Genomic DNA, 20000 nt, shown 5'->3' on the forward strand with positions numbered 1-20000 from the left:
GCACCAGTTAATGATGTCCCCCATTCACTGCATCTGCAGACCAGCTCACCAGCTCCCTAAGTTTGCCCTTAGATCATACATGGGCAACTGGCGGCCCGGGGGCCACATGCGGCACCCACCTTCACTTAACAACTTGGGTGCCAAACTCGTTCAATAACGAGTTAAGGCCACTAGGGGTCACCCTGCCAAAAGGAGTTGTCTCGTTCATGAACGAGACAACAAGGGGTTAAAGGGGAGTTTCGGTCAAAAACGACTTTCCTACCTTTGAAATGATGATCCAGGAAGGCTCTGGGCTGATCCGGGTGTTGTTTTACCCAAAGCAGCATTTTGTTCATTTTTCGATTTTCTCCCCTGCACCCCACGGCTCCAAAACGGCACCTTTAGGGTCGTACCGTAATCCGGTTATTATTCTCTGAACTCGCAGCCCAGGAGAGAACACTGGGAAATCCCGTTTTGTATCGCGTGACTCCCCGACGCGCGACGAACAATAAAACACAAAAATGCTCTTAGCCAAAGAAAAAAGATGTAACTATGTCGACAAAGTCTGCAGAGTGATGTATGGTGTAGCCTCTTGTCTGCCTCAACAGGTAACAGGCTGTGGGGGGAGGGAGGTGGAGCTGTGAGAGCAGCAGCAGCAGCAGCAGCAGCAGCTCGTGAACGCGCGTTTCCCAACGGGTTAGGGATTTCCCAGTGTTTCTCTCCTGGGCTGAGAGTTCAGAGTTGAGCTTGAAGTAAACAAACATGGCGGCGACCAGGAGCTGATGTAGCTCGGATATGCTAACTACAGTATGAGGGACTGAGACCGAGCGAGAAAAGTGAATTTTGAGCGAGAATAATAACCGGATTACGGTACGACCCTAAAGGTGCCGTTTTGGAGCCGTGGGGTGCAGGGGAGAAAATCGAAAAATGAACAAAATGCTGCTTTGGGTAAAACAACACCCGGATCAGCCCAGAGCCTTCCTGGATCATCATTTCAAAGGTAGGAAAGTCGTTTTTGACCGAAACTCCCCTTTAACTGGTACAGCTCTACGTGCATGCTGTGACCTGTGAATGACCCTAGTCCATACGTCACCCCGTAGCTCAGAGAGAGAGAGAGAAAATGGATGCTCTAGGCTGCATTGATTTCCATTCTAGCCTGAAACATAAAAAGGGCTTTATCTATGAATGAGATGAAAAGAACGCCAGGGAAGCAGAGATCTGATTGTTTTCACGGCGACACTTTACCGTGATGGTCGGCCGCGGTTTGGATTTTAGTTTCGCAAGCGTTTGTAAACAAATGGATTTTCTTCCTCAATCGTCAGCAGACACTCGCGTGCACACGCACAAAGCTTCTGAGGCTCTTCAAAATAAAGCGTGAGTGAACGGCGGCAGCAGCAACAGCTAGAAATGTTAGAAACCTGCAGGTTAATACCGGAATACTGATATTGTTATTGATTTCAGCTGTTACAATTACAACCATGATTTGCTTTAATTCCATCAGCCTAAATTAGTAGCTTAATGACTAGTAGTATAGTAGTTATAACATTTTTTTTTTATGTCAAATGTATTTGCATTTAGGTTCAGAAAGTTAACATGAGTATATAACTAAATGTGTTTTTCAGGATTCCAATTAAAATAGAACAAAAGATTATTCAGGATTCCAATTCAAAAGAAGCAAAAATAGCCGATCTACAAGCTCAAAACGCATCGCAGTTTTGAGCTAGAATGACAAAGTAGGACGTAGCAATATGCAATGTGGCCCTCTGGAGTGAAGGTGGAAATATAGTGGCCCTCGCCATCATTAAAGTTGCCCACCCCTGCCTTAGATGATACTACATACAGGATCTATTTCCTCTGAACCCAGCTCCCCACAAGCGTAATTTGGACGGGTTTTTGGGTTTTATAAACCCAAGGGCCCCCCCTAGTGGCAAAATAAAATGTGTTTTCAATAGACGCCCAATGCGCTCCATATTATATAGTCCTACATATAATAAATTCATAGGATATTGTCATTTCCGATATATTAGGAGTCTCTACTCTCCTAATCTGTGGGCCCCCTCATAAAAGTACAAAAGCTTTTATTTTCGCATTATCATGAGGAAGCGCCAATCATAAACATCCGGTAATGTGCTGTTCAAACTGTCAGTCAACTTGTCAACAAGTGAAAGCTGGGGAAGGGAAACAAACGCTCATGTTCGCGGGAGAAAACGAGGAAGTCAAGATACTGGGTGCACGTCCAAAGGATATAAAATAACAAATGGAAAGACCACAAAATCGTATATTTTGTTGGTGTGGATGCTTGCTTTGCTTTTTTGGAGGAGACTCTGGACCTAAAGCCAAGGTAGGTCTATCTGAATGTAATTTATCTTGCTGTAATCAGTGTAATCCACTGATGTGCAGCCAGTGGGCCATTAAGCTGTCTGTCTTTTTGTGTAACAACGTGACCGCGTGGCTGCGTGTGTTTGTTTTGATTGTGTTGGTGGTGGTGTTCCAGTGTTCGCGTGTGTTTGCGCTTGCACTTCATTTTGGTGCTTCGGTTGTCGCGTGTAGCCTATGTTTGATTCGTGGTGTCGGTGCCTGGGTGCGTGGCACAGTGGCACTGCACATGAAAGAGAGGGAGACAAGGAGTGTGTGTGTGTGTGTGTGTGTGTGTGTGTGTGTGTGTGTGTGTGTGTGTGTGTGTGTGTGTGTGTGTGTGTGTGTGTGTGTGTGTGTGTGTGTGAGTGAGTGAGTGAGTGAGAGTCACTTTAAAGCAGTGATATGGAAAGGGAGAGAGATGGAGAGATTATTTTATTTTGTATCATACTGTATGTAATGCTTTGGCAATATAGGAATGCTTGTCATGCCAATCACTCATGGTTGATTCTTCTGCTTCACCTTTTTGGCTTGTTGGCTCCTTCTATTGTCTAAAATTAAATAATATAGACGAATGCACAGAACTCTGCCATGTAGTTGTTCATTAGGCTATTCACAGCAGTTATTGTTAGCCTATGATTTCCACTCTGAATGAATCATTGTAGTGTATGGCTGTCAATCTGTGCTAGACAAGACCCGACAATTGTGGGTCTTAGCCGTCGGACTGACCCGCTCACATTGGTCCCTGGGCCCCTGAGCCCAGGGCCCCTTTGATCTGAAAACCCATGGGGAATAAGGTCTAATTTCGCCACTGCAGCTCCCTCATCTCCTTCTACACTTCTACACACTTTACACCTTACAGGCAATGTTTCAATACCAACTAGAAAGTTGTGTTCAGTAGAGTGAAAGTCACTGCCAGGAGGAATGCTAACTCCATCCATCTTTCTGCCTGTCTGGGGCATGGGTTGTGCACTAGTGTGTGTGAAACGTTATGGAGTATTGAGGGGCAGGAACATAATAAAGACTGTCATTACATTGTTACGGTGCAACCAGAGTGACAGGCTGCATGGAGACACATATTTGAACATTATAACACACTTTATTTGTATAGCACCTTCCATGAAAAGGAATGCAGCTCAATGTGCTTTACAGGGCAAAAATAAATGGTACATATGATTAAGAATAGAAAAGCCACAAAACAACACTAAAAACTGTAACGTCAATGACATTATGGATACACAAGTTGACAGTCAATTGTACATGAAACAGAAAAGAAATGAAATGTCATGTACTGTAGGATGACATGTACAGTGCAGAACTATATCTGAAAGGTGGCAGACCATGCCAGCATCGTCTCAGCCCCCCATCAACTCCTCTCCTATCCATTTTCCCTGAACTTGAAATTGTCCCTACGCTGACTTAAGACAGCTTGTACGTAGTTGACTGTGTGTGTACAGTGCACATACAGTACATTGATGTGTATGTGTGAAACGAGGGAGAGATTGAATTAGATCCTTCCAGTGTTGAATCAGAGAGTTCTAAGAGCAGTAAGCTTCAAGGTAATAGGAAGGTTAATTCAGCCTGCCCCCTATGATGATCATTGATGCTTAACTTAATCGAGAACAAATATGTGCTGCTTCATTTAACAGATGGGCTATGACTCAGAAAGGAGAGCTGCTTGAGCCAGTGATTCAGAAGTCAAGATTATAATTTCATTAGAGCTAGGCAGTTAGTAGGTGGCTCTTTTTCGTAAGGCAATTTTAGGTCTTTACACACTGGGGCGTGACAAATAAATGATACAAAAATGCTCACAGGCAAATAATTTGCATCCAAATGATTCATAATAATTGATGCCTCATTCATACAGGTTGATGCATTTATTCACGGTGCAGAATCCCAAATAAAACATATGTTGCTTTATCGCCGGGTAATATTCATGTCTAGGAGGGGAAAGAAGGATGGATGGATGGATGGATGGATGGAACAAAGCCAGACAAGTACTATAGTGGGGTTGCCCTGCATGGGCAACCACACTAATAAGCGGTACAAACATGACACAAAGGTCGGCCAATCACTAAAGACGATGGGGCGAGTTAACAAATCAAGGAAGCCGGTGCCAACATAACAAACACCACATCGCCGAGCATCCGCTGTCTGCTAAGAGTATCAGATACTAAGAGAACCCCAGAGGCTATGGGCACTTTGGGCAGCCACCACTCCCCGCGGTCGAGCATGATTAGCCGCACATCCCCTCAGCTGCAGGGGCTTCAAGCAACCACCCTCCCTGGTCGTCATGCCTCAAAAGCCGAATGCCAGTTTGAGGAGGTGTCATGCTACCCTGATCATATGGAGATGGACCATCAGACAATCTACACCTTGTTCAAGTTCAGATGGTGGCTTAACTTAACGGTCAGTCAAACAGTGAGTGGATGTTAGCGAGCCTCCGCCCAGAGGAACGGATGAGCTCCACTGCTCTCATGGCTGCTTCGGAGAAGTTATTTGGCCGGCCTCCACTCCAGGATGAAGCCAGAGAACAACTGTCTGCCAGGATGAGGAGAGAGAAAGAGAGCTTGGGGACTTGGGCCGCTGACCCACACTTACGCAGTACACTGCATTCCTGTGCTGAATCCAAGAGGAGTTGGCCCTACACGCCTGCATGGACCCCGGCCTGACCGTCTTGGAGAGCATATTCATCTGTTCGACACCCTGCAATGCAGAATGGACCGTGCCCATACTAGTGCATGTACCGCCAACCGAGCTCCGAGTGCCCACGTCAGAGTGAGACAAGCAGAATGGGTGGAAGATGAAACGATCAGTGAGGAAACACCACAGTAGGTGCTCGAAATGTGCAGATCTATCTAAATAGCAGATCTACAGGCTCACAATGCCTCGCAACGCGACGCATTGTGAGCTTATAGTTTGTCTATTTTTGCTCGGCTCCCCTATGACATGAATCTACTTTGAGACATTTAGTGGGAGCTCTAAAACATATTTCATTTTTGTGTTATATGTGTTATAGTTACATGTTATTAAGGTTGCTGAAATAAATAATAATAGTAAAATGATGCAGGTGCAGTGTGTTTATTCGCTCATTACATTCCGATTTTCAAACAACCAACTTCCGCTAACAAACGCAATGCTGTGGCCATCTATGCGTGGCAGTAGCGTGGCAATGCTGCACCCACATCAGTGCATTTACGTCGCCATTGAACCTCTCTTCACTGAGTTGGTGCAGTTTTCAAATAGTAACACTTTAGAGATTTTCAAGTGGGCCCAGATCCAGGAAAGGTTGAGAAGCACCGTGCTACAGTACGCTCTGTGTAGCTCTGTGTGTGTGTGTGTGTGTGTGTGCGTGCGTATGTGTACGTGTGTGTGTGTGTGTGTGTGTGTGTGTGTGTGTGTGTGTGTGTGTGTGTGTGTGTGTGTGTGTGTGTGTGTGTGTGTGTGTGTGTGTACAGTAACATGTGATGTGTGTTTTATCAAACGGATAAATTCAAGCGATCTCTCCAGGCGAGTGTCCTTAAACGAGTGCATCCGGAAACAGTCAGCAAGTGTAAAAACACATAAAAGAAGCAGTGTTTCCCATGGGAATAGGGTGAGTTGTGGTACCGTTGTGAGCTTATAGGGGGCCACGTGCCAAACATGAACAGATCTACAACTTAACAAGGTCTTGTGATGCAAAACAGGGTTAGGGTTGTAGATCAGTTATTTTTATAACGCAACTACAGAAAGAGACGTTCTCACAGAAAACGCTGTTTACAGATAGGTTGCATGTATCACTAATCAATATCAATAATTTCTTTCATCAATTTGGCTCACACCTTCTCATCCAAGCAGACAGCAGATATGGTCACTTGTTGACATAGGAATAACATGGATTAACCTCACCATTGACATATTATACTAGTAAGACGCCTCAGGGCAACAAGCGACCTCACACTAAAGGGCGAGGTCGCGCCATGTCTGGAGATATGCTGTGAGACCACAAACATGCTTACTCAGTTATTCATTATGTGAAAATCCTATCACGTCTATCACATCTGACAACATAGATACAATCCCTTTCATGCCCATACATGGAGATCCCTGTCTGTACCAGCCAAACAGATATGGGCTGTCTTCCTCCATATATGGGCATTCCCATATGAAGTCCTGTTAGATATGGGCTTAATAGTGATGACACCAGGGATCTCCATATATGGGCATAGAATGGTTCCCTTGACGTCACAACATACAAACCCTTTTATGCCCATACATGGAGATCCCTGCCTGAACCAGCCACACCACTGTGATGTCACCTGTTTATGCCCATATGGAGATCCCTGCTCTGAGTATGTGTCAGGGGAACCACAGTGTCAGGCTTTATCACTGAGTGTCTGACATCACTGTGATGTCACCTGTGATCAGTGTTGGGAAAGTTCACTTTCAAAATGAACTAGTTAATTTCAGAGTTCATAGTTCATAATTCTACATTTTGAACTAAAGTTCGTGGTTCCCCAAAAATCTTTTAGTTCTTTTTTTAACCATAATATTTTTATACGTTTGGCAATTCAAACGTTTGTTTTTTTTAGACGTGGCTGCAAGCTATTATTTGTCAAAATTATTGACACAGACGATATAGAACCACACAGCAATTAATTCATCCAACTTAACATTGAAGTGCCCTCAATATTTAGGTGCCCAGTGCCCAGTCTTTCTGCACCCTTGTTGAAGGCAGAAGTTTCTAAACGTCACGCACAGCATGTTTCCACGTTGGTTAAAATAGCTGATCTAAAAGCTCACAGTGTCTCGTGGATGCGACACGTTGTGAGCTTGCAGATCAGCTATTTTCGGCGCGCAACACACATCATCATATCATACGACAAAGTATAGTCAGGCTTTACTTGCGAGACGTAACGAGGGGGAGATTCACAGTGCTTCATGTGATGAGAAGCACCCAGCTGCAGACAGCACTGCATATCAACATTCGCGAGGTCTGCAAGCCTGCAGCTGCGTGCAGTGCGTGCTACTGGAGTATGTGAATCAAAAGAGAGACGAGAGGACAGACGACCACGGACGCCTGCACAAACGGGCCGACGAGCGCGAATGAACGCGTTCGGCAATATCGTTCATCCAGCGAAAACAAAGAACGTTCAGTTCACGTTCGCTGACAGGGAACTTCGATGATAAGTCCTGAGTGAAAGTCATGAGGGCCTTTCAGGGTGTATCAGCAGCAGTCTTGAAGTTGTTACTGCCAACTGGGCCGAAGAAAGTTGAACAGATAGAGCACTACCTGGACACTACTCATCCTACTGGCTGACATAATGGGTAGACAACTTCATTCTTCCTATACTTCTCATACAGCACTTTGAATGTGCAGAGAAAGAAGGTGACATTAACTTGTCACCTTCTCTCTCATGGAGCACATGATGAAGTAGGCCTACTGCTTCCTTGCTGGCCATGTGCAGTGCACTCGATATGTACTGTAACCCAGTACCTGCTGCATGTGCTCCATGCCATAGAGGGTAAGCCAGACCCTGTCTTTACTTTACTTTACTTTATTTGTTTATTTAGACGGGACAATGCATATTAATGAACACTACATGAATGCAATGTAAATAAGCCGGAATTAGCAAGAATGCTAAATTTCATCCGTAGTCCCCACATGAAGACAAAACAATACATACCAACAAACAGTAACCCTACATTAGGAGAGGGCGCCTAATAACATACATACAAATACTATTTTTCCTGAACCAAGAGAAAAAAACAACAAAACAACACATATTACTAACAGTACCCTACATTAAAAAAGGATAGTTAAAAATATACGTACATGGCATGAGCTGTACTCTTAGAACTATACATGGTCACAGGTTTGATTGTCAACTAACCATTTTTTTAGATTGAACTTGAAGGATGGAAATGACAAACAGTCTCTTATTGTTAGAGGTAGGTCATTCCAGATTGAACATCCCTGCACTGAAAGGGTGTTTTTTCCAAAAGCGGTTACCCGGTACGGTACTTCGCAATCCCCTCTAGTGATTGCTCTAGTATTGAGTCCTCTATCAGGCTTCCTTTTTATGAATTCCTTTAGGGGAGGTGGGCATAGACCATTTAGGGTCTTATATATGATACTGACCTGTTTAAAAACCTTAAAATTAGCGAAACTCAAAAAACGGTACCTCTGAAGAATATTACAATGGTGATATGAGTGGGGTTTCCTATCGAATACCTTAAGCGCACTCTTATATAGCTGTTCAATGGGTTTGAGAGTCGTTATACCTGCGCAAGACCAGTTTGTGAAACAGTACTCAATGTGTGATAGGATCATGCATTGGAGATACGATTTAGCAGCACTAACTGCCAAAAAAGGTCTGATTTGTTTAAAGTTCTGAAGGTTGAACTTGATTGTGTTTGTAACCTTTTTTACATGTTTTTTAAAGGTTAGGGTTGAGTCTAACATGACCCCGAGGTACTTGAACTCTGACACAAGTTCAAGTTCCTCTCCACCCAGAAACACATTTGATGATTCCATCACAACTGGTCTTTTGGAAAAAGCCATGCAGACCGTCTTTTTTGCATTCAGGAGCAGGCATGAGTCTGTAAGCCAGTCCTGAACGCTGGTCAGAACAGAAGTTAAAACCGTTGACACCTCTGCATAGCTCTTTCCATGAGTCAGTATAACAGCATCATCTGCGTACATCTGAATATGTACATCTTTACATACATCAGGTAGATCGTTTATAAACAGAGAAAACAGAATTGGTCCTACTATTGATCCCTGGGGGACAAAAACCGAGCAAGTGTGATAAGGAGACTTGATGCCATTTATACTAACAGACTGTTCTCTATTTGATAGGTATGATGTAAACCATTTGATGGCCTCTGGGGACAAGTTGAAATGTGTTAGTTTGGACAAGAGGACCTGATGGCTGACAGAGTCAAATGCTTTCTTGAAATCCAAAAATACTGCCATTGCGCATGGGGCTTTGTTCAAAGCACACTTTAACTTTTCAATGAATAAGCAATTTGCTGACTCAGTGGAGTGGAAGGCTCGAAACCCAAACTGCATAGGATGCAGAGGGGTGTAGCCTTTGTCTAGATGTTTAACAAGAGACTTAACAATCCACTTTTCAGCCACTTTTGATATAACAGGTAAGATGCTTATGGGTCTGTAGTTTGATATGTCCGTTTTTGAGCCAGATTTGAATATAGGTGTTATAACAGCAGCTTTCCACTGAGTTGGGACAGTGCATTTTCTTATGGACAGATTTACCAGATGTGTGATCTGTTTGCACCATGATGATTTCTGGAACACTACCTCTGCTCACCAGTTTTTGGAGCAGACTGCCATGAAGATCAGGAAAGATACTTTCATGAGCATGAATGACACTGCAGCGCACATAATCAGTAGAGTAAAGGATGTGTGTACACTACACTGTACACAGCTCTGTCACTAAATGTAACCGTTTTACTCTGATAGGCTGCTGTTGTAAATCTTCCAGGGTAGATTATCCAGCCAATCCAGACCCCCCAACATGATACAGTATTATTCCTTATGTTGTCATTGAAAATTCAGTATAGGGGCACCTGTTGGCCTACTGGTCCAGGATCCACTCAGCTTGTGTCCTGGAGAAGGTCATGTATGTGTATGGAGGAATCAACAAGACTGGACCTACTAATGACCTGTACAAGTTGGACACCACCGCAATGGTCTGGTCTTTAATTAACACCAGAGGCACTACACCACCTCCTTCAAGCAGTCACTCTGCCACCATCATCGGAACAAAGATGTTTGTATTTGGGGGCCAGGTATTAGAGTCTGGTTGTCCTGCTGGGGCAACCGCACTAATGAAGCTGATAAATGGGTATGTTATATGCTATACAGAACCTGAACATTTATTTTGTTTATTAAAGAGCTGGATAGACACAAAAAAAAAAGTATAATATAGCAATGTTAAGGCATGACAATATACAAGGGGGAGAAGTTTCGGCGCCAAAAAACCACCACTTCAACTTGCAGCAGCAAACCGAGCAATGAAATTTTACATTTGAACTGGACATTGAAGCAAAGGAGTGAGTGGAGTAAAGTGGCTCTTCACCAAAAATAAAAAGTTAGGATGTAGAGTGTGCACTAAGGCAAAAAGACCCGAAAGGGCAACTGGGATACATCTGCCAATCCTTTGGATGAATGGAGAGGTCAGCAATGAGTCACATAATAAATAACCAGCGGAAAAAGATTTACAAGCATCGAGATACTTTGGCACACAAAAGAGTGGTTGCGATTTTGGAGATGTGGGCAAAATATGTGCTCCCAAACACAGTACTTGAAGTAGATGCTAATTTAATTCAGGAAACAACTACGTCTTACAGATACAACCCAAAAAAATGACCTAGAGAAAGCTCCCTGCTGCAATGTCCCTACAAATACAAAATGCACGAATTGGACACAATGTCTGTGCTGAGATAATCTGTAGTTTATTTCAAAAGTAACAGAACTGGGGTTATGAATCAACATGATCACGATAGGTGAGAGCACAGTTCATGGGCTGGTCTACCTGATCATTTATGCAATTATGATATTAAGAAGTATCAAGGAAGAAAATGGTATGAATGTATTTATTATAGATTTTCCTTTTTGTAATAATTCTCTCTGCTTATCCTTTTGATAGAAATGAAAAGTTATATGTGTATGCATATTGCATACTGTATGCATTTTGTCAATAAGATGTCAATCAGTCAATCATAATGATTGACTGATTGCTGTGTGTAGGTGGCTCAGCAGCCATGCTGTCCATGGTTCTGAAACGGAGCGGAGATCGACAGACAGACAGACAGACAGACAGACAGACAGACAGACAGACAGAGCGTGTCACTTTCTTAGCCTGTTTCCTATTTGTGGTTGTAAAAAGAACTTTCTGTCCTAATTACATTTTCCCACATTCTTGCAATCCACCGACAGAAGGAAAATTATGATATAGATGTGACGGAATAGTCAATGAGAGAGAGAGAGAGAGAGAGAGAGAGAGAGAGAGAGAAATACATTCTAACGAGTTGATGACATATCAATAGCTCAAAGCTGGAGTTGATTTTGGATTGTGTATTAAATGTGAATGAAAGATAGTTTTGTAATGAAACAATGTTTGTCACTCGGGTAGTCTTCCACACCAAACAACACAAAGTAATGTTCCACAGGAACACAGTAACTTTAAATGACAACAATGCAGTGCGGGCTTAACATTGTCAAAAGGAGATGATCTGAGAACTGTGACAGAGCAGAGTCGGACGATATTACTGAAGTGTCACTATCAGGTTTCGAGAAAAAATAACGCACATCCTCCTGTCTTTGGTGCTGAGCTAAAAACTGACAGTGCAGTAGTACTAGAAACAAACAAGATAGCTCGCACTCACTTTCTCTGTAGCTCCAATTTTTATTTAGCAAAACAGCAAAAAATAGACGTTTCGACCGTGAGGTCTTCTTCAGTATAGCAGGAAGCAGGAAACAATGTCTTTTTATACAAATGTGACACTGACGATCATTAGCCCCACCTGGTGTGCTGGAGCACGTATCGGTGATATACATTCTGCTTCATATACATGATTTAGAACATGATTCACAAGAATTACATGATTTTATAGTATTGTTTTTCTTTTTTTCTTTTTTATAAAAAATATACAAAATTAAAATTAAAAACAACTCTCCAAGGAGAACAGATCCTGACTTAGTTTCAACCTTCATGTTGACCAAATCACAAGAAATATACATAGACAGACTATAGCTATAGACCCTCTATTATAGAAAAAAGAAAAACAATACTATAAAATCATGTAATTCTTGTGAATCATGTTCTAAATCATGTATATGAAGCAGAATGTATATCACCGATACGTGCTCCAGCACTATCAGGTTTCCCCACATATCTTTACCAATTAATTTCCAAAACTTTTCCAAAACCTTTCCAGAATATTTAACCCAATTTCCAGGACTATATAACAATAATTCTGCTCAATAACGAGTTGCTTACTCCTATGCGCAATGCCCAAAGACAGGTAGTGTATGCCAGTGGTTCTCAACCTTTTCATGCCGTGACCCCCAAAATAATCATATTTGAACTGGGGACCTGACGAGCACTAAGAGTAGAGGAATTTTGTATAACACCGTTTTATTGTGAAAATAGCCGATCTACATGCTCGCAACGCCTCGCTTTGCGAGGCGTTGTGAGCATGTAGATCTGCTATTTTCACAATTTCTGCCTCTAATATTTGACAATTTGGCCAATGTTTAATTTGTCATTTCAGAGGTATTAACAAAATCAATAACCAAAGTCAATGCATAGCTATTTTTTCCAGGACCTTCAAGGACCCTTGATCAATTCCAAAACTTTTCCAGTACTGATTTTTTTATTCTAATTTCAAAATATTTCCAGGAATTTCATGACCGTGGGAACCCTGCACTATGGACTATGGACTAAACGTGGATATTCAGTACCTGGAAGCGTGAACATGGTGGGCATGGCCTCCAGTAATTACATTCTGAATGAATGAACAATAAAACACGTTAAAGTCAACACTCAATAAAATGTGTTTTCATTAAGCCAACTATCTGACATTAGGAAAAAGAAACAAAACGTTGTTGTTTGTAACAGTGTGTAATTATCCGTTACACAAAATTAATTTGTACTTTATTCATATCAGTGTGATGCCAGTCACATCTGGCTGCCTGCACTTCCTGGCCTAGTGACTGCAATTCCTGCTATCTTCATCAACATTGGAAAACAAAAAGGCAACACTCGCGTATAGCCCTACAACAGTGTGTGTGTGTGTGTGTGTGTGTGTGTGTGTGTGTATTGATCCAATAATTAAGTGCTACGACTGGTGGTCAGCTTTTGTCATATATTATTGTCTCCGCCAGGCCGAAAGGCAAGGGGAGACTATGTTTTGTACCCCGTCTGTCTGTCCGTCCGTCCGTCCGTCCGTCCGTCCGTCCGTCCGTCCGTCCGTGTACAGCTAATCTCCGGTGCCGTTGCCACACTGGTAGCGAACACTGCACGCACACACCCTGTGTGCCAGAGCAGAACCTCTGCCCCACATTGTTCACATGGGCCAGTTATAGCACCACCAGGAGGCGAATTTGTGCAATACACATTTTTGGACAGTACTCCTACAGATTGTGTCTAAAAATCACGCATTTGGTACACTTACACAGTATCTCTGATAGTCACTAAACGAAACGGGTCATTCAGATTTGTCATATTCCTTCCTGATTGCCTAGGATTGGCTTCCAAAGTTTGCTGGAGTGCTCTGTGTTGAACAAAATGCCTCAAATCATGCGATTTCCGTGAAATTTTGCACGCATATTCCCACTAGGCCAAGGAAGAAATGCCACTTGATTTATTTTAAATCAGCCTCATGGTGGCACTATAACAGCCTGATTTGTGCCTCTAACTCCAGTGATCAGTGTAAAACGTTGTATGCGCACTCCCAAGGACAATCCTTTGCCCTGCATTTTTCACATCTGATTTTTAGAGTGCCACCAAGAGTCCGACTTATGTAGACATTTTGGGATATTACTCCTTCAGTTTTTATCCAAAAATCACACAAATCGTTACACAGTATCTCTATAGTCATGTGATCAACACAGATTTGTCTCATATTTCATATTCCATCCTAATTGGCTAAGATTGGATTCCAAAATGTGCAGGATTGGTCCATCTTGAACAAAATGCCTCAAATCATGAACGCAGGGTGCAATTTCCATGAAATTTTACACGCAAATTTCCACTAGGTCGAGGAACAAATGCCATCCTTTTCACATTGGTATGTTATTGCAACACCAGCAGGTCAACTTTTGCAACACACATTTTTGGAACAAAAAGCCTCAAATCATGAATGCAGCGTCAGATTGCCGTGCAAAGGCAGAAGAAGGCATGGCACCATTTTCACATTGAACTATTATAGCGACACCAGGAGGCCACAATAACATACCCGACCTGAGGAGACCTGTGCTCGGAAGGGGAGAGTATTTTTTTGCAGGTCTTTCAGTCCGAGTGTATCAAAAAAGCAACTGGGTTAAGCACCCTTGGTCCAACCAGTTTAACATTCACCAGGTTAGCATTCACCAGCGTTGGCAGGTTAGCATTCACCAGCATCAGCAGGTTAGCATTTCACAAGGTTAGCATTCACCAGCGTTAGTTTTACGGAAGTTAGGGTTAAGGTTAGGTATCTTCTTCCCCCCGACTTTCGGCACCTCCGTGCAGCCAATCACAAGCTTCCGCTGCCTTAACCCAGTTGCTTTTTTGATACACTCGGACTGAACAACCTTCAAAAAACACTCTCCCTGCTCGGAAGAGCACTGCTTCTATTTTTTTATGATAAGTGCATTTCATGTATGGTGATATATTCAAATGGTTAAGAACTATGTAAATGTGTGTGCCGATATTTAAAGCATTTGTTGCCTGACTACACAGCAAATTACTAACTGACTACACAGTTAATGTACTCAGTGTAATGCTGAGTTAAATTAACGCAATGGATTTTATTGTACACCCTCTGTCGTAGATACAGATGTCTGACGAATAATGATTTATTTTTACCTTTCCAACAAGTTGTGGATGGCCTTGAAGAGGAGTGTCCTGCATTCATAAGACAGCCCACATTCCCAAAGCCCCTCTTCAGCCACTGGAACACAGAGAGAGAGAGAGAGAAATAACATGAAATCAATATCACAATGTACATGATGCAGTTTGAAATTTGAACAGAACGAAATGATTAATTATCATCCCCCCCCCCCCCCCCCCCCACTGTTGTTGCAATCAATGTACGCATAGCAACAGAGTCTGACAGTAATTACTTCACACAGAAACAAGTTTTGGCATGCATGCCAGCCAGCTTTCAGATTATACACAACCCATGGCTTGGCACATTGACTACCTACAGCATGTCGTTTTCAAGCTGTCCAGAGCACACCGATGGGGAAGTCAAAATCTCAAGGCCCAACTGCCCCAAATACTGTAGTTCAGGGTTCCCCAATTAATTTTCCCCAAGGGCCGAATTATGTCTAGGGTACCAAGCCGAGGGCCACAACATTGCAGGGGGCGACGGTGGCGTTTCCGCTACTCCAGTTCAGATATCAGCGACGACAACGGCAGATGACAACGGTAACCGGAAATGATCCGCGCTCGATAGATAAACCTGCCGTCGCCGCAGCCGTCTCTACTACAGCAGAAGGTCCCTTCCCACGTAGCGCCTACTCCGTCTGCTGCGTGTACGCATCGCCATGGGAACCAAAGCGTTCAGTGAAAGGGGTGGGAACCCGTTGACGCCGAGGCTTTGCTTAACCATTTTGACCGATACGGCGATTACGTCACAGCAGCCGTAGTCCGCCTGGCTTTGCCGTCCTGAAAATCATCGAGCTTAAAGTCGCTAGTGTCACTGTCGGGCAGAAACCTCGTATTTCTAAGTTTCAAACGTTTACGTTCACTAATTTATTACATTTTTTAGATGATAAATACAAAACGAACGGTTTTGGACATACAAGGTTTCCCCCCCGATGATATACTAGTGTTGTTGCTGCTCTTATACCACCATTATTACTGGGGTTGGTGGGGGCCAGACAGTAGCCCCCCGCGGGCCGCAAATGGCCCGCGGGCCGCCTATTGGGGAACCCTGCTGTAGTTGATCTACAAGCTCACAACGCATCCCACCATGACGCGTAGTGAGCTTATAGATTGGCTGTATTTGCTGGGGGGAGCAACACCTGGACAACTTGTCTCAGCACACCACTGTGCCTTGGCACACCGTTTGGGAACCACTATACCCATTCAGAACGGGTACACATTATTGTGTATCATTATTTTTTGCTTTAACTATTGAAAAATAGCAGATATACAAGCTCACAGCGCGGCACCGAGTGCCGCACTGCGAGCTTGCAGATCTGCTATTTTTGAAAAATCGTGAAAATTCGAATTTTGACCCGATTCTATAAGTGTCTTTTGAATCCTTCTAAGCCTTTTTGAAAAACCTATGTTTCTATGTCAGCAATCTGGCCAGCCATCGTCAAAGAAAAGGTCCTTTTCACTTAACTGGAGCTCAGTTGGTCTGTTCTTGAGAGACTACTATGTCAGTGGTTCTCAAACCTTTTCACGTGAAGGACCCCCAAAATGATATGAATTTGGCCACGGACCCCCATCTCAAAATATTTAGTTCCAGGGACCACCCAGAAGCTAAATTTTGAGTTACAAACGTTCGCTTTGAAAATACATATATTCAAAGATTTGCACCCTTTTTCACGACTTTTTCAAAAATAGCAGATCTACAAGCTCGCAGCGCGGCACTCGGTGCCGCGCTGTGAGCTTGTATATCTGCTATTTTTCACTGGTTAAAGCATTCAATAATTCTAGGCCTAAATGGGTTAAATAACCACTTCACCCATTTTCAATCTTAATAACACATGGGATGTCTAACACATGTTAACGATTCCCCCCTGTGATGCCTCGCGAAAGCCATTTCCGGCATCTTCCGTTCGGGCATTCACTTGTATTCATCGTGGCTGCAGAAAAATTTATATATCTCCGCTTCTTTTCCCGTATCGCGCGTTTGGTCAAAAGACCAGGTCCCAACCGACTTAAAACTCGGCTTGTGCGTCGGTGTGGAGTTGTTGGGGTAGCGGAACGAACCTCTAGTGTACACAATACGACCGCACGACTCGAGAAGAGAAGCGCAAACCGATTAAAGACGGACAGCCATCAGCAGGGTCAAGTCCTCTGCATCGCACTTCTAAAGGAGCTGTGTGCGTGTGTGTGTGTGTGTGTGTGTGTGTGTGTGTGTGTGTGTGTGTGTGTGTGTGTGTGTGTGTGTGTGTGTGTGTGTAGGTGTGTGTGTGTGTGTGTGTGTGTGTGTGTGTGTGTGTGTGTGTGTGTGTGTGTGTGTGTGTGTGTGTGTATGTGTGTGTGTGTGTATGTGTACAGTGGGTGCCCTGTACAGCTGTCAGGTTAGCTGCAGCAACAGCCCAGTCAAATCCCATGCAGCTGTCAACCTCAGTTAGAGAGAGAGAGAGACAGAGAGAGAGAGAGAGAGAGTGAGTGAGAGTGTGTGTGCGCGTGTGTGTGTGTGCGCGCGCACGCACGCTATAGAGAGAGGTCAGATTGACAGTGCTTAGTCCCATTTTCTGACATGTCAGCAGCCACTTTAAATATGACCTACTGTGTGTGTGTGTGTGTGTGTGTGTGTGTGGTACACCCCCGTGATTTACACACATGCACGCACGCGCGCACGCACACACACACACACACACACACACACACACACACACACACACACACACACACACACACACACACACACACACACACACACACACACACACACACACACACACACACACACACACACAGAGAGAGCCTGGTTTAACAGTGTTGCTCTTTGTTGGCTGCCATACCTGCGGGGCTGTTGGAAGAACTGGAAGGATTGTGGGTGGGTGTTGTGTTTGCTTATAGGGTGGAGGCAAGCACAACAAGCATCACCCATATACACAGAGGAAGAAGGAGAGAGAGAGAGAGAGAGAGAGAGAGAGGTAGTGACAAATTGCCTGGGGGATGGGTGGCATTGGACCGGTAGAGGTTAATCTCTCCTCCTCCTCCTCTCATTCCCCTGTTTCTCTCCCCCCCCCCCCCCCCCCTCTTTTTTTTCTTTTTTTTTTAAAAGAGGGGGGGGGGGGGGGTTCTCTTTCTTTGTTCATTCCTCCTGCCTGTTTTGTTTATGTTTTTTTTTCTGTTTTCTTTTTTTTTTACACCACCACAGTGAATGAGATTTCCTTACTCGCCAGAATTCCCCTGTAGCCATGGTAACGCAGGCGGTGAGAACATGGCGCCCCAGTATTCAATTTCCCCGCTGCTGCTCCTTCCCTCCCTCCCTCTCTCTCTCTCCCTCCCTCTCCCTCTCCCTCTCCCTCTCTCTCTCTCCCGCCTCTCCTCCACACTCGCCCTTCTTCCTCTGTTCTTTTTACTTCCAACACCCCCACCCCCTCTCGCTGCCCCTCCCTCCCTCCCTTCCATGCTTACTCCTGCTTCAGGGCTCAGACAGGAAGCTAGTTCTAGCCAGCTATTCTACAGAGAGAGAGAGAGAGAGAGAGAGGGAGAGAGAGAGAGAGCGAGAGAGAGAGAGAAATGAGATAAGGAAAGAGAAAAAGAGAGATGGTGAGATGGATGAAGGGAGGGAGGGAGGAGGGAGAGAGAGAGAGAGAGAGGGAGGGAGGGAGAGAAAAATGAGAGGGGAGGTGGTGTGAGGGGTGGCGAGAGTGAGGGAGAGAGGGAAAGAGAGAGAGAGGGAGAGAGAGAGCAGGGGAGGACACCACGCGCAGAATGCCAAGTCTCTAGCAAATCCAGCTCATTAGCTCTGTCTTGCTCGCTGTCTGTGTCTTCCACTCTCCCTCGCTAATCCCTTTTATTTCCACTCTGCCAGTTCACTATTTATTTATCTTTATTTATTTACTCCCCCGTCCTCCACAACAAGTAACTTATCACCTTTCATGACCCCAAATTGAGTCACCTTGCCAGTGGGGATGGGACGATATGAACATTTCATATCACGATTATTGTGACAAAAGAAATCGCGATTTACGATATTATCGCGATAATCAAAATATCCCCAAACATCCCATTATCCCGGAGGCGGAACATTTGCCAAAAAATAGCAGATCTACAAGCTCACACCGCGTCGCAGCAGCGCGACGCATTGTGATCGTTGTGAGCTTGTAGATCGGCTATTTTTTGGCAAAGAGATTTGGTAGAGGGTGAAAAAAAGACTGTATCAAGTACGTACCGGTATATTATAAGTACCTTTTACCAATAGAGGGTTTAAGTGATACCGGATATGCAGCTCGGCAAATAAAAGGTGAATTGATCCCATCGCATGACGGAGGAAGATTTCACGATGAATTAAATCTCCACGATACGATTATCGTGAGTGTTTTTTATCACGATAAACGATAATATCGCGTATCGTCCCATCCCTACTTGCCAGTGGGTAAGGAGGGCTCATTTACAGATTTTCCAAAATGAAAATAATGTCTTAGTTGACGATGGAGTATACGTTAGCCTTAATGTCACATTCACACCAACAGCTGTTCTGCTGAATGAGCGTGAACTGTACACGTGTAAAACATCCACGCAACCTTTGTGTACTGTACACCTAGACCACCCGGTTCTCAACCTGTGGGTCGGGGCCCCCAGGGCGGTCCTCACATGATCTTTTGGGGGTCCCAAGATGACAATTAAAGGACTTTTAAGGCATTTCTAAAACGTAAAAGGTCAAAGATTGGCCAAATTGTCAAATAATACAAGAAAGTGGCAAACATGTTTTAAATAGCCAATCTACAAGCTCACAACTTGCAATGTTTATCTGTGGAACCAAGTCAAACAAAAGCTTATGAACTAAGTGCTTGTCAGGGTGGGGGGTAGGGCTGTCACAATTATTACATAATCGTCTAATCGCAATTATTTGACATAATCGTGATTATTTTTCATAATCGTCATAATCGTTTCCATGATGAAAAATTGTCATATATTTTTGAAAAAGTCAAAAATAGTGGAAATAGCAGATCTACAAGCTCACAACGTGAGCTTGTAGATCGGCTATTTCCAACGTCTAAAGTTGTCAAATATGTCATAGATTTCTTTGTATATTTA

At 43.7% G+C, this 20000-nt stretch overlaps 1 protein-coding gene across 1 annotated transcript in view; it reads right to left on the bottom strand.

The window, feature by feature from the left end:
• Nucleotides 1–20000, bottom strand: part of LOC308299197 (mediator of RNA polymerase II transcription subunit 13-like) — a gene marked incomplete at both ends in the record, with an annotated part of 185741 nt that overhangs the window by 74039 nt on the left and 91702 nt on the right. Inside the window, one exon of the mRNA XM_080742915.1 lies at nucleotides 14910–14994. Coding sequence (XP_080599041.1) covers nucleotides 14910–14994 — 85 coding nt within the window. The remainder of the gene's footprint in view (nucleotides 1–14909; nucleotides 14995–20000) is intronic.

Source organism: Nannobrachium achirus (assembly GCF_963921795.1).
Source record: "Nannobrachium achirus genome assembly, chromosome: 15".
NCBI classification, from domain to species: domain Eukaryota; kingdom Metazoa; phylum Chordata; class Actinopteri; order Myctophiformes; family Myctophidae; genus Nannobrachium; species Nannobrachium achirus.